At 33.6% G+C, this 15,572-nt stretch overlaps 1 protein-coding gene across 11 annotated transcripts in view; it reads right to left on the bottom strand.

Moving 5' to 3' along the window:
* Nucleotides 1-15,572, bottom strand: part of SPAG16 (sperm associated antigen 16) — a 774,084-nt gene that overhangs the window by 606,935 nt on the left and 151,577 nt on the right. For 2 of the 11 annotated variants that reach the window (XR_012072759.1, XM_072961333.1), the window contains one exon: nucleotides 5,663-6,045. The exons of 7 other annotated variants lie outside the window; for them this stretch is intronic. Coding sequence is in view for 2 of the 4 variants with exons in the window: in XM_072961333.1 (XP_072817434.1) it covers nucleotides 6,018-6,045 (28 nt within the window). In the remaining 2 variants the exon portion in view is untranslated. Of the gene's footprint in view, nucleotides 1-5,662; nucleotides 6,046-7,737; nucleotides 7,852-15,572 lie in introns of those variants that run through there. 2 more of the 11 variants (XR_012072760.1, XM_072961334.1) reach the window with 1 other exon arrangement.

Below are 15,572 nucleotides of genomic sequence, written 5' to 3' on the forward strand. Positions count from 1 at the left end.
AAGCAACCTAAATGTCCATTGACAGATTATTGCATAAAGAAGTTGTGGTATATATACACAATGGAACACCACTGAGCCATAAAAAAGAATAAAAATAATGCCACTTGAAGCAACATGAATGGACCTACAGATTGTTATAGTAAGTGAAGTAAGACAAAAAGAGAAAAAAAATGGTGTCACTTAAAAAAATGACTTATTTACAAAACACAGACTCACAGACATAGAAGATAAACTTATGGTTAACAAAGGAGTGGGGTGGATAAATTAGGAGTTTGGGATTACCAGATACAAACTACTATATACAATATAAATAAGATCGTCCTACTGTACAGAATAGGGAACTATATTCAATATCTTGTAATGGCTATAATGAAAAAGAATATGAAAAGGAATACACACACACACACACACACACATACATATAACTGAATCACTATGCTGTACACCAGAAATTAGCATAACATTGTAAAATGACTGTACTTCAATCAAAAAAAAGTACAATGTTTTTTAATGAAGGGTTTTTTAAAGTGAAAAAAAAAAAAAAGCAATAGCCTTAAGTTGCTTGTGGTCTTGTGATTTTAACTCAGTAGATCTCATTTCATTTGACTTTCAACATTGAAATATCACTGTGCTAACAGGAAAGCTCTATTTACTTCATTTGTCTAAATTGTGCTATGATATTTATGACAAAAATAATGGTATAAAAGACGAAATTTAAAAACTCATGATGCCAGTCTTAGTATTTAAATTTGTTTTTTGGCACATTGTTTAAAATTACAATATCTTAATTGCTTAATATCAGTAACAATGTGAAAATAATTTTCATTAATGGTATACATTATTACTATTTGTTTACTCAAGTTTTTAACATAATTAATACATTTAATAATACGGTTTTTGTTAACAAAGACAACTGTAGTACAAACTTTCTCTAAGGTTACAAATCACTCTAGTGCTAAACTATTCTTATTCTAAGGGGAAGCTATATAACAATAATAATAATAGTCAAAAAATAATAATTGCCTGCTGTGTTTGCCAGACACCAAAATATGCCTGAGGGATACAAAAAACGAACATTTCTATAGTGAAAACTTGTTTGGAGTTTTTCACAAACATCTAATGACAGCTGTGTACGTTGAAAAGAGACTCCAGTACTATGTTTTAAGCCAGTTAAATTTTACTTTGAACTTATTCATGTTCAGTCTATATACTTAGTAAACATTCAAACATTGTTGTCTTGTGCTGTTAATTTCAGATAAAACGCATATTGGAGATTTGGAAGGTGGCCATAAGGGACAGTGTCCCATTGCCACAGATAAACTATTTTAGATTTGATATTCACTGCTATCACTAAAACCAGCAATTCTAAAGAGATGATTTTACCATCACTGAAGAGGTGTGTTAAACTGAGCATCTGTAAAATTGACAGTATTTAAGAGTACTTCTGCCTTTCTACCATAAATTCAATCAGGTAAAACATTGTTCAAACTCCGCCTGAAAGTGCCAGAAGACAGGTCTTAATTTCAAGAAGTGTATCACTTCTCTTAGAAGATAACCACTGTATATATACTTTGAAGTAGAAATTAAATAAAATGCATTTTTATAGAACACTGTGATGTTTAAACAGTATATTTCTGCTGATAAAATGTTTAGAGTATAAATATAACCAAAAAAGATCACTTACACCTGTTGTTGAACATAACAGAAATAAAGTTACACATTATGTATTATTTTTTATCTTGATTCTTTCGTTAATAATGTTTTTAGGATTCTTCTATGCTGTGTCAATCTATGGTTCATTTCTTTCAATTCTGAGCATTTTATGAATATATCACATTTTTTTTCATCCATTCCATTCTTTTCTGGTGTAAGTTAAGTTGTTTCCAATATCTTATTATAAAGAGTTTTATAACAGCATTTTTACAACTGTTTTGTGGGCATATATTTTTAATTACATAGGGTAAATCCCTAGGAGAAAAGTTGCTGGATAATAAAGTATATGTGTGTTTAGCTTTTTGAGAAACTGCCAACTTTCTCTCCATAGAGGCTTACTAAATGTAGACATTTTACACGAAAGCACATAACAAAAATGATCACAATTATAAAGCAATCAAACAAGTAAGAAAAATAATTTGCAACATATAGGATAGCCCCAAGATTAATACTATTAAAGGAAAAAAAAAGACTTTAAATTTCTAAATCAATAAGAAAAGATATATTAAAATATAAAAAACGTTTAAGAATGTGATCAGATTACACAAAATAAATAAAATAACCAAAACCATTGTAGATGTGCATGAAAATTCATAAATGGATTTTATCATAATATAATGTATAAGAGCAAAAAATGAAAATAACATAAATATCCAATAATATAGGATAATTATATGCTAGAATTACATCAAATGAATATCATGCATCCATTAAAAAACAAGCTATCAAGCTGTTTAACATATAAATAACATATAAGATGCCATCCAAATTAAGTAAAAAAGTCCGTAAATATAAGGTGCATGACTCCAAGTATAACTATCACCTATGCATAATTCAGAATTATGCATAAATTTGATTAAAGGACATATATAAAATATCAATAACAATTAGCTTTGACTAGCAAGATTGTAGATATTGTTTCTTCTTGGTATTTTTTCATATTTTCATAGTTTCTAATAGAAACACATAATTCATTTATATTCAGAGGAAAAGTAAAATGTTTCTTCCTCAAAAAATGTACACAAAAGAATTTCTACATTACTTTTTAAATTTCAAAGACAAAATTCTGCACAAACTTTTTAATACAGATTACAGTCAACCTCTGGTGTCATTTGGCTCATTACATGCAAATGCAGTAAGAAGGTGCCAAATGTTGCAGGGGCTTCATAATAGAATAGAATGAGAATTATGTTAGAGCAAGTGTCTTGCAACCCAAGAAAAGTACTTCCAAATTGTTTGTCAGTGAAGATAAATGTTTCTGCCTTTCAGCCTGAAAAGTGTCAGCCTAACCCTAACTACTCAATAATAGTGAATGCGTGCTGCAGAATAACAAGGTATGGGAGGAAAAGGGAAGACTGAAGCACTCGGCTTAATCTGGCCTTAAAAACACACAGATACATACATACAAAGATGGGTGTATATACACTACCTACACTCATATTTTAGTTATGTTTTGCATATATCTGAAACATAGGTGACTACATTTGACTTACATGCATGCACATATATGTTAACTTTCATATTTAATATTATGTACACACACATTAAAGCTATGTATACTCCTACAGATATTTATTCTGTGATGGAGAGAAACTGAATTCTAAGAATAATTAGTTGTATTCATAACAGTATACATAGAAATAAATGAGGACAATAATATTTATATTCTTGTCCAGCTATATTAGTTCTAAAATTAGTTCTAAAATGTGAACACCTATTTCTTATATAACTTATTTAACATTAAAATACAGGGTAAATTTCTAAATGACTATTCAATTAAGTAACTATGAATGGTTAGGAGGTAACAGAGTGAGTTACATTATCTGTTTTAAAATACTTAAAAAATAAAATTATAGCTTATTATAAAATAATATTCACGTTTTAGAAATTCAATAAAGCCAATAGTAAGTGAAATTCATAGTTAATAAACTGAATTTATCTTCAGTATGTCAGTTACTTTGGGCTCCTAAGCCCCTCCCCAAATCAAATTATTTTTTGGAATAATAATATATAATAAAGAAATAATCCTTGTATTTTGGGCTTAAATAATATGAGTATAAATTTTTTTCTAAGACTATTTGGCCAAAGAAGCATTAAGAAATGCAAGCTTATATTTTGATTGTGATAAAAATAGAATCAGATCCAGCAACACAACACTGTAATAATACATAAGATTTTGTTTCATTTTTCCAAATGAGAGATCTTCCTAAATATACTCCAGACTTCATACATAATGCTTATAATTTTAAAAACCGAAATTGGAACAAAAATTGTACAAATGGTACACGTTTAGAGGACAATAATTTCCTGATACTGATATTTCCCCCCCAAAAAAACAACCCTGACAGTAATGCTCAGTACTTGTTTAATGTTCATATCAACATCCAAAAACCATTATTATATACATATACCAGATGCAATGTGAATAGTACCCACAGAGGCACTGAAATTGTTCATTATGATGGTAGTATCACAAATGGGTTTATCATTTAACAGTCTGATGATAATGAAGTTTTCATTTCAAGTTCCCATTCACATTCAAATTATTAATAGGAAAAAATGAAATAAATTTATAAAAATAAGAACAAAATTATGACCCTTGGCAGATGAGAGATTTCAACATTTCTGGTGAAATGAAGGCAGGTACCATATTTGATCAGAATATTTTGTACTATTATCAATATTTGCAATTTCAGGAAAAGAAGTATTTTAGCAGACAGACAAAAAGGGCAGAAATGTCACTGAAGCTGCTGATCAGCAGTTACACTTTAAATGACACATTAAATACACACACTTAACTTCTCAAATTTCAACTAAAATGATGATAAGAAATAAACAGAAAAAAATCCCACAAAGTCATAGACAAGAGCAATAGCAGTGGAGAGATGATGAAATTTTGGAAACTGCAAAGCGTATGAATGTTAACTGATCTAGCAGTCCAGAGAAGGCTGAAAACAAACAGCTTGCAGGGGAAACATGCACAAGAAGCAAGTCAGTTCATTCTCCCAGATGGAAATACAGGGTGTATGAAACACTGAGTAAAGCTCAAAATTGGCAGAATCACTGAAACTTTCCATCAGTAATAGACTTCCTCGGCACCCTGATGTCCCTCCCCAGCCTATGCAACCTCCTTGGCAGAAAGTAAATGTCTACTCTTTGAAGACATTAAATCATCATGGATGTGGCCTCAAGGATACCAGACACACTGAGAATAAGGGTTAGAATCAACACTGGCAACAGAAAGATTAACTGAAATTAAATTTTGAATAATGAGATTCTTCGCTCATCTTCCCTCATCAGCCAAATCAGGTCATTGGACACTTCTCTAGAAAACATAAATTAGCCTGTAGAGAAAACATGGTAGATACTGACCTTTTGAGTTTTCCCCTTATGATGAGGTCTTCTGGACAAGCCCCTACACATTCTCAAGCTATAAGACATTGTATTTCAACACACTGAGGAAAGGTTATCTGAAATTGCAACCGTGGTAGACACAAAGATGTGCCCTCTAGATCCCCATTTCAAGCAATGTCCAGCCTGGGGGAAGTGTGAACAGCAGATGGTCACCAGCTATCAGCATCTTCAGTGTTGTCCTCAGATTCAAGGGCCACCCTGCCCAAGGTCATACCTCTCCAAGGCCAGTAACTGAGAAGGACAGAGGTTGAAGGCAAGACCATTTCAGTGAGGAGAGGGGCATAACCCCATTGGGCTGGCTGACGCCCTGCACCCAATCCTGCTCCCCTCAAGTCTCCCTTTCACAGCTATTGACAGGACCACCCTAGGGACATGTGGCCCAGGGCAAATATTTTTGTGAGGCTTCTGTTTATATGTTGCATATGTTGTTGTATATACAAACATATATTGTCTAAAAGAACAATTTTATTTAAAATAGCTTGTGTCATGTGAAGTGCAATGAGTTACCAATAAAGATTTAACATGAAGAATAGAGAAGTATTTATATATTTGTTTATTATGCAATCAATAAAAGAAAAGATTCTTCATAGTATCCAGGCTCCATCTCTTCCTGTTCAGATTCTGCAACCATCTTCTAGTTTCTTACATTCAAATATGCCATTCATGGCTAATTTGTTTTATCCAGTCACAGGAAAAAAGATAGCTATACGATTATTAATCACAATGCCATCATTCTTCAGAACTTGTTCATACTGAACAATACAGATATTCTTGGCTCTGCAGTTCCCTAAGCTGTTTATTATTTGATGCTCACATTGTTGCTCAGGATGCTGAATCATCCATCATGAATATTGGCTTCCAATGACACTCTCAAGCGATACTGCTATGCTTCATTGATGTTGACCACAAAGGCAAGTCCTACCCAGAGCATACAGAAAAGCATGAATAATCATTTTTTGTGTGGTTATGCTAACTCTGCCATTTGGAATGGTAACATAAATGTGAAGCATCACATTACACCATAGGAGTAGCATAAATGTAAAACAACACATTTTCAAACATGCATACTGCTAGACTCTTTAGGCCATAATCAGTGCATTTCTAGAATACTATCTCTTCCTATGTTGACCCTGGGTTTCTACACACACCACTAGTAGGGAAGACAGGCAGGGGGCCTAGGACCAGTCCCACTCATGCAAGCAATGTCTGTCTTTTATCAGGCGTGGCTTCAGACTGACTTAGAAGCATATAATATAACCACATGGATTAGACAAAAGAAAGGCCATCAACTGGAGGAATCTATGAGCTTTGTGCAGCACAGTCTCAAAAGCCCTCAAAAGGAATAGGCCCTGCCATTCTGGAAGACTGCCTGAAAATATGCTTCCAAGCCTGAGGAGGAGGTGGGTGACCATCCTCCAGTGTTACACACTGGAATTAGCACTGTAAGTTAGAAAGTGGACAGAGGAGAGCAGACACACAGGTGGATAAGAGCCGTCACCCAGGCCCCTAAGTGATCCCATGTCCAAAGTCAGAAGGCATCCAAAATCAGCATGTCAGGACCATTCTGAAAGCCCAATATGTGATCCTATAGAAATGTTACCATATCAGTAGGCAGGAGCACTCTTCTGACCAGACCACCTTATGTACCCCAGGATCCTGACATCAGAGTCCTGAACAGACCCATAGGCACAAGTTCAGGAGCCCCTCAAGGCATCCTGTTGAAAGGATCAAAGAAGACTCCAAAAAGGAGAAATAGATATGCCAAGCAGACATTCTGCTAGCCCCAGACAGTTCCAAACACCAAAGGAGGAGTGAAAAATCTCAAGAAAGTCACTGCAAATAGTGGGGCTCAGGGCAAGAGCAGGAGGCCAAAATGTCTAAGGATAAGGGTAAGATGGCTGTTGATCCTTAATAAACACACCTGAAACTCCGTTTGAGTAACTGCTTCCAAACAACTTGCTGTGACAATAATTTACTTAGGAAGTTATGCAGAATAAACACAAATTATATAAATGACTAATAGAAGCAAAACTTGTGGGTTGCTTTGTTTTTGTCTTAACTTGGAAAAATTTTGTTTCTAAGAAGTCTATGAGCAAGGCAATGAGAATGAACACAGTATTGGTCTCCTAGGGTTGCTACAACAAGTACCACTGAGTAGGTGGCTTAAAAGATCAGCAACTTATTCTCTCAGTTCTGGAGGCTAGAAGTCTGAAATCAAGGTGTGGGCAAGGCCAGTTCCTTCTGGAGACTGTGAAGGAGAAACTGTCCCATGACTCTCTCAACTCTCTCCTAACTTCTGGTGGTCATCTGCAGTCCTCATCCCCTGGCTTGTGACAGCATAACTCCAATCTCTGTCCCCATTGTCACATGGTGCTCTCCCTGTATGACTGTGTGTATGTGTGTATCTTTCTCTTCTTATAAGGACACAGTCATATTGGATTAGGCCCATCCTAATCCAGTATGACTTCAATTTGATTACATACATCTGCAAAAATCTTATTTCAAAGTATCATCACATTCACAGGTACCAGAAATTAGGAGGTTAACATATCTTTTTGAGGGACACAATTCAACTTGAAACACAATTCAACGAACACTATTCTACAAAAACATGTTTGCTCTAATTTTATTGTCTTACATGGATTCTACAGGAGAACTGAATACAAAGACATTCTACATTGGTGGAGAGAGGTCGTTTTCAGGAGTAAATGTTAAAATTCTTACCTATTAAAAAAATAGATGACTGGGCCTCAGTATTGAATTATTTTATTATGCCATTACATAAACACATACATAAAGTAGGTATAAATTTCCATAGCTGATATGAATTTTAGAGTAAAATTTCATATGCATTAAGAAAAGTAGCTTATCTTTCTCTGCTTTAACTGAGTTTCTCCTTGGAGCATAATTTTTTAGGGTATCCCATTCTATATCAATGCTGGGAATGAGACTGTAAGAACCTAAGTATCTTCTGGCTTTATAGGCACCGCTGAAATAATATGTTAATAGTTCACAAAAGACTCAATAAAAAAAACTTTTGGGTCCTGTTCTGTGGCCTGTTTTGGTTCAGTAGCTCTTTTTCTGCTACTTCTGTTCTATTATTGGGGACATAGGAATCGTTTGGCAACTCCTACTCCATAGTAGAGAACGGAAATTGTGATTCTGTCTAGACACACCATGCAAGTGGTTTCTTTTCTGAGATCTTATCACATCCCTAGGGCTATACTTAGGAAATGGGGCACAGATCTCTTGTGTTCATGGACTCTACAAAATTATCTGGAAGTAAAGGAAAGGGAGTGGGCACTGCTCTTAACTCATTATGTTGTTTCTCCACTGTGTTTTAACTGTGCCAGGAGCCTTTTCTGCTCCTCCAAGAACCCAAGCTCTCTGAAGAAAGAAAGATTATCTGTTTTTCTCTCTCTAGTTTTTCTATCATATCTTTCCCCCTGGGCAGAAGTACAGAACCAAACTACTCCAGGTGGGATAAAGGCAACAGGAAAAAGGAATTGCCATGGTAAAAAAAAGTCAGTTAAAATTTAAATAGTTTTGATTGACATACTTTATGCTTGTGTTAGGGGACACAGCAGATGCACAAGCATGGCTCAGGAAGCACTCAGTATGACAGAAATGGGACATGAAGCTACCAAGGGAAATAGGGGTTGGAAGTAGGGGTCAAAGTACAGACGAATTTGGCTTTCATCCTTCAGTAACATCAGTAACAATATCACCAATATGATAATAAAATAGGGATATTATAGGGTGGGTTTTCCTGTTTTGAAAGAAGAATTTAGTGACTTTGAGGGATGAATGGCAGGTACGAGAAATCACTGGGGGGCTGTTGAGTCCAAGTAAGAAATCAGGAAGCCCTAATTTCAGATAGGATGGGCTTTTACCAATATAAACTATTCATTTAATAGTTTTAATATTTATTTAGTTCATTTCATGATTACATACAAGTTCTGTTTTGTAGAAAATAAGTCATCTTAGATATGTTATTTTGAGTAAAAAGTCAATTTACTTCTAAGTGATAAAATTTGAATATGATTATTAAGAGCATTTAAAGACACTTGCTGTTGATAATAAGTGAACTATTATAATTCATCACATTAAAACAGCTTTAGAACAGCATCTGTGATTAATTTAGAAAAATGTGTAGATTACTTATACTATCAAAATGATTACATCCATCATAGTAAAATAACTTAATGGGATTCCATTTTAGGAATGCATAATAATTAATTATCTGGGTTATTAGAGCAATTAGCATAGATTTGTATCTGTACTGTCATAAAATAATATCAATTTTATAAATTATATTTCACTTTAGATCTATGAAATTTAAAAGTTAAAACTTGAAAATAATATATTGACATTATGCTAAATTTCAATAGAACTAACTTCTCAATAAAGTAAACTATAATTATCATATTTTTATATTATTTTTACAGGTCAGCATTCACTGTATTTAGCCTAAACTTTCACTGAGAATGAAATACTCATTTTGGAAAGTCAACTGCATGTCGGCAGCATTATGAGTGAAAACCATGGGCCCATTTCCTCAGCAACCAGGCACTCCTCAATAAACCACAATGTGAGAAATAATCTCACTATTTCTGTTGGATTACTTATACTGAGTTCACTAAGGACAATCTAATTTTCTTATCAGCCTCTTTAAAATCCTCATATTATTGAACTCTGCAGAAGATTGGCTGCTCCATCTTTTCAAATCTCTTCTCTCTTGGATTTTGTGATACCATTCTGCCCTGGCTATTTATCATTCTCACAGTCAACCTGCCTGGCCTCTGTTCACTACTTCTTCCTTCCTTTATAGAATCCTGATTTTATCCAGGTATTCAGCGCTCCCCTATATAGCAAAATGGCTTGTGACCAAAGCTGTAAGGGAAGACTTAACAGTCCGTGGTTAGAAGAGAGGATTTCTTTCTTTTTCCTACTGGATATACATTTGCTGCTGCAATCATTTCATAAACATGAAGGAAATAAGCCTAATTATAAAACAGAAAAACGACAGGACAGAGATTTTGCTATGTGCTTACTAACCTCAGCATATATAGCCCAGTTTCCCTTGCAGTTAACTCAGTATCATGCAACTAAGTTTTGGTGTGTAACACTCCCAGCGCTAGCCATGAAACCCTCATGGAAAAATTTCACACTTTTTCATACTTTTCAGAACCTCAAAATTCATATGTTAAAGAATGCCAGAATTACAAAAACAGACCTAAGTCTTTGAGATTTCCTGAATCAACACTTGGAAAAGAGATGCTCAGGAAAGCTATCCAAATAGGAAAATCTCCATTAACCAGGTTGAAAGAGAAATAAACTTATCGTACAAGGCCCTGAACCTCAAATTGCCTAAGAACGTATCTAAGAATGCAATGTTGGAGGCAGAGATATGAAAGAGACATTTGCAGAGCTCGTAGGTCCCTTTCCTCAAAGTGCTGCATACAACATAGAGAATGATTAAGCCACATTTATCATACTACATATCTGGAGTAGAATCAATAAATGTATACCACCTTATCTGAAAGTCTAGTTTATTTGTTGTGTAAATTACCTTCTTCCCCGTTTATATGCATTTCTACATATCATTGACTTTTCAATGCCATTGAAAATTTGTTTCATCATTGCAATAACAGATTTTAGCTGTGACTTTTCTATATTAATAGCCATTTTCGCTAATCAAGCTAAAACATAATCTGTACTTCTCTGAAACAAAAACATAATAGTATTTTATCTCATTTTCTCCTAAAGGGAAATGAATAATTGCACATCTGTAATGTTTTACTGGACTTCACAAGGAAAACTAAATTTGGAATCATATGAGTACAAATATTTTAATACAAAATAAACATTTGGAAAAACACATAATACATTTATATTTCCTTATTTATAGATTAGTTCCTCTATTTTATATAGCCCTAATCTATTACTTTATATCTATCAAAGATGAGACTAGAATGATCATGAGACCCTAGAGGAAATACAGTACTGTACTTCTGAAAGGTAAGAAGTATCAACAGAATAATTTAAGCTTGATGGTAGAAACATTTTAATTTAAAATATAGTTCTAGGAAAATATTACTATATCAAGGATAAAAAATCTCAGAGGAAAACTAATCATAATACAAAGGCCCTTTCTAAGCAGTAACAATCCATTCCAATGTGCTTCATGTGCTTCAGGGTTAAATAAAAATAAAAAATAAAATAATAATTATCCAGTAGAAGAACCTAATATTTATTTTCTTAGATCAAATATTTTAGAGCCAGTTTACTTCAAAACCCTACAACCAAAAATGCAAGATTATAGTTCAAAAAGACACCAAGTGATTTATTTAACTACATTTATTTTCTGAATCTGGAAACAATGGTATTTTCTCTCAAACTGGCCTTCAAATTATGTTAGCTTTTTTCACTTATACTTTAAAAGTGGTGGCATTTGAAAGTCATTCCTGCTCAAAAAATCCAGACCCCTACCTGGCTGTCTATCCTGGTTTAGTTGACATAAGAAGTCAATAACATCATATGAAAATGTTCTCTCCAGTCAGCCTGAATATAAGTCAGTGTGTAAACATCTGAATACCAAATAGGACAGCTTTGCGTGAAAGAGAAAACTTATTAAAAATAAGTTGAGCTTTGAGGCTTAAACTATAAAGAAAAGAAGTACAGTGCTATAAAGGGAATAATGTAGATTATTCTCTGGGTATCAGAGAAGCTCTTTCTGAGGTGGTGACACAAATTGAACCTTGAGTGATGGGTAAGAATTAGGGGAAAAAATAACTAACTAAGAAGAGAGTCCCACTACACACTGAACTCTGCCAGAATCTTTATCTTGGATTTCTAGTACCTACAACTATGAGAAATAAATTTCTGTTGTTTAGGCCTTCCAGGCTATGATATTTTGTTACAACAGCCTGAGCAAATGAATATATAACAATAAGCAAGTGGTGAGGTCCAGCTATAATAACTACAGAACATACATTTCTAATCCCTGATCTCTAACAAATAGCCAAGTAAGGGTTATTTTCAGTTACATATACCCAGAGTCAAATATATTTCATAGCATGTTGTTTTTTTCCAGATAATTATTTTAATTATTTTATTTTAGTTTACTGTATTAAATATATATTTTAACTCCTTTAAATAATTTTTAACAATGCTAACAATACTACGGTACATTTCTCTCTTATTTCTCTAGGTCTGTATAAAATCATGACATTTCTTAATTCCTTAATCTAATAAGGTAAAATAATCAAAAAAATTCTTTCTAAGTTTTAAACCTCATATGACTATATTCCTCAGTAAACCCTGAAAACTTCTAAATATAAAATTCTTCCATCTTGAAATATGAAATACTCCTTACCAAAAATTGTAAATTTTTTTATCTGTAAAATTTTCCTAATAGAAGTAATATAATTTGCCATTCTTTTCAGACCTTTAAGTTACTTATTATTAAATAAACATATTTAGAATTAACAACATGCTAGGTTATTTTCAAATATTAATTCATTTAGACACCATAACAGCTTTTGAGGTATATAATAATAATAATGAGGTAGGTATAATAATAATTCTGATTTGGGAGGGATAGAGGTAAACAGAGATTAAATAACTTGCCCAAGGTTATAGGGCTAGTGCAAAAATAAAACAAATAGGTTAAGTACCTTGCCCAAGGTTACAGGGTTAGTATGTAGTAGAACCACAATTTGAACACAGGCCATCTAGCACTGGCATTTATCATCTTCACCTATATTGTTTCCCAAAGTTTACACCTTTTAATTTAAAAAATTTCAAACTAATTGGCAATACAGATGAAGCAAACACACAAGAATCAATAAAGAGTAAGATATATCCTGAAATCTCAGATTCCTTCTCTGTAAAATGGGTAAATATCAACACCATATTAAAGAATTTCTAATGAAGATTAAAAGAGACAGTATGTGAGAAATCTTAAGCAATGTGCTTGGCTCAACTCAATAAATATTCTCTGTGATTACTCTCACATCAGCATCACCCAAGATTTAAGATCAAATGTTAGTTGACTGCTACAGTAAAGAGAAACTAGTAAGCTAGTTCATAAACTACTACTTTATTTATTAGCCTATTATTTCAAAATTTAAACTTTCAGCTAATTGACACTGTCGTAGGGTCAAACATTAAAAAATAAATTATTAAGTGCAGCTTCTTGTGTAAAGGTAAAACTTTTGAAATGGGAAAAAGATGCATACTGTGTACAACTCCAGGGTAAAAGCCATGCGTTAACATAAAAAAATCATCTTGGAAATGCCCAGCTAAACAAAAATAAATTCATGTAATTCTTAAATGACTTTGGTTAATAGCCTAAGACTTCATTCATTTGGACTAAACTAGTACCTAAATCTGTGACAACAATTTTCAGAATTTCTCTGTACTTGGTTTTATTTTAAAAAGAAAAATAGATAAATCCCAAGATAACTAGCAGCAAAGATTAAAATCAATGACATTAGTTTCCTAGAATAACAAAGATTCAGCATAATTAGTCCAATATCTATTTTCAAAATCTACAAAGGGATTACAAATAGATATATATCCTCTATCAAACACAAAAGGAAAAATATATATATTCTATATTATGTACTAGACAACTAGGTTTACATGTACTGAAGTATGCTCCCCCTCCTCAAAAGAAGTTCTCAAAATGACCACCAAGAAATTGTGATGGATTCATTTCTCAATCTTTCCTTCTATTTAAATACATAGAGCAAGTCTTAAGACATGCAACATTTGGCTTCCTCTAAAGAGAACTGCTGACATTATAATGGCAGTTTCTGAGAATATTTTACATTAGAAAATATTGTAAGAAAAAATGGAAATTTTAGAAATAGATGTAACTATTTTCCAAATATTTTTCGAGTGATATATTGGTTGTTTGGGTTTCCTTAAGCAAAAATGTAAAGCAAATGCAGGTAAATTCTTTCTATTCCAAGATTACAAGTTCTCAAGCAGTTAACATTTTCAGTTTAAGAAATGTTCAATATTTTTAGTAAATCAAGGTAAGTGATTATTACCTGGAGAAATGTTTGATACTAGCCCGGTTTAACATAATATTGTGAAAGTTATAAAATCTACATGGTGTCAGTGGCAGCTTCAAGGACTCTCTCAGATACAACAACTTTAAAAGGTTTAATCTAGAGTTTCATATTGAGATCAGAAATTTACGGTTACCTTTTTCTTCTGGGAAGGGTCTGTCTCCCTTCCCCAGAATCACTCATGTATTTGTTCAGAAAAAAATCTGCATTTGATATCATAAACCGTATTTCTCATTACCCTTGACACATACAGTTTAAACATTCCTCCATCTTTGCAGACATTGTTCTGATGTGATTCGAAGCTGGAGCTGTTTGGAAATTAGGAGGCCTACATCCTTCCTCAGGTACCCATGACCTTCTTCTGAAGAAAATATTCAGAAAGAACACGCTGGACAAATGCAAACTATTTAATCTCTACTCTCAGATTTAACAGATGGACCCCTTTTGCTCCTAAAATTCCACCCTAATGCCTAAAATGACATCAATCCTTCCCCATCCATTTCTTCTAGGCCCACAGTCAATAATTGGGTCTCTATGTCTTAATATTGAAATAATAAATAGAAACCCAGAAATCAGTCTAACTCTCTCTCACTCTCCCACCATTTTATCCCCAATGTTCACAACAGTTTGACACATGGTAGGCATTTAATATACAATTATTGAATGAATAAAGAAATTGAATGGGAAAAAGTCTGTTTGTCCCAATTCAAAACCACTTGATCTCCTCTCACGTATAGCTCCAGGTATTAGCAATGTGATATAATCATGTCATTTCCTTGACCAAATCAATGCCCCTTGTTCTCAGGTGTGATCTAATTGGAAAAGAGAGGAAATTTTTACTATATCTTACTCCCCCTAGCCTCATATCCACAACATTCATATGTCAAAGGTACCTGGAATGCCTAATTTTCCTTCTCACGTATTCTTTATCAATTAAAGAGTTTTAAGTTCATGGAGACATTCTAGAATTGGCAGTAGATACTAAATTTATATTTGTTGTTGAATTCCTCCATAAAAGCATTATTTAGGTCTGTCAGATATATCCTCACTTCTAAAATGGCAAACAATCTGGAATATAGTTGCCAAGAATATACAGTTGGACAAGGAAGCAATAGATTTGGGAGATGACTGAGAGAAAGCCCAGGTTCCGGTCACCAAGGTCAGAGTTAAAAGTTAGTTAGCTGGCAGGTATCAGAAACAAATTAAGGAGGCCAACCTGGTGAGGGGAAAGCAGAAGAGTCAGGAATCCTGGAAGAGTCTTAGGAATACTTTAAAAAGTCAGATGTGGGAACTGGGAGGAGAGAGTATAGATGAGAATGGGGGACTGACTGTTGAGGACACAGACAAGGAAGACCAAGAAAA

This window comes from Vicugna pacos, chromosome 5 (assembly GCF_048564905.1).
Source record: "Vicugna pacos chromosome 5, VicPac4, whole genome shotgun sequence".
Classification (NCBI taxonomy): Eukaryota; Metazoa; Chordata; class Mammalia; order Artiodactyla; family Camelidae; genus Vicugna; species Vicugna pacos.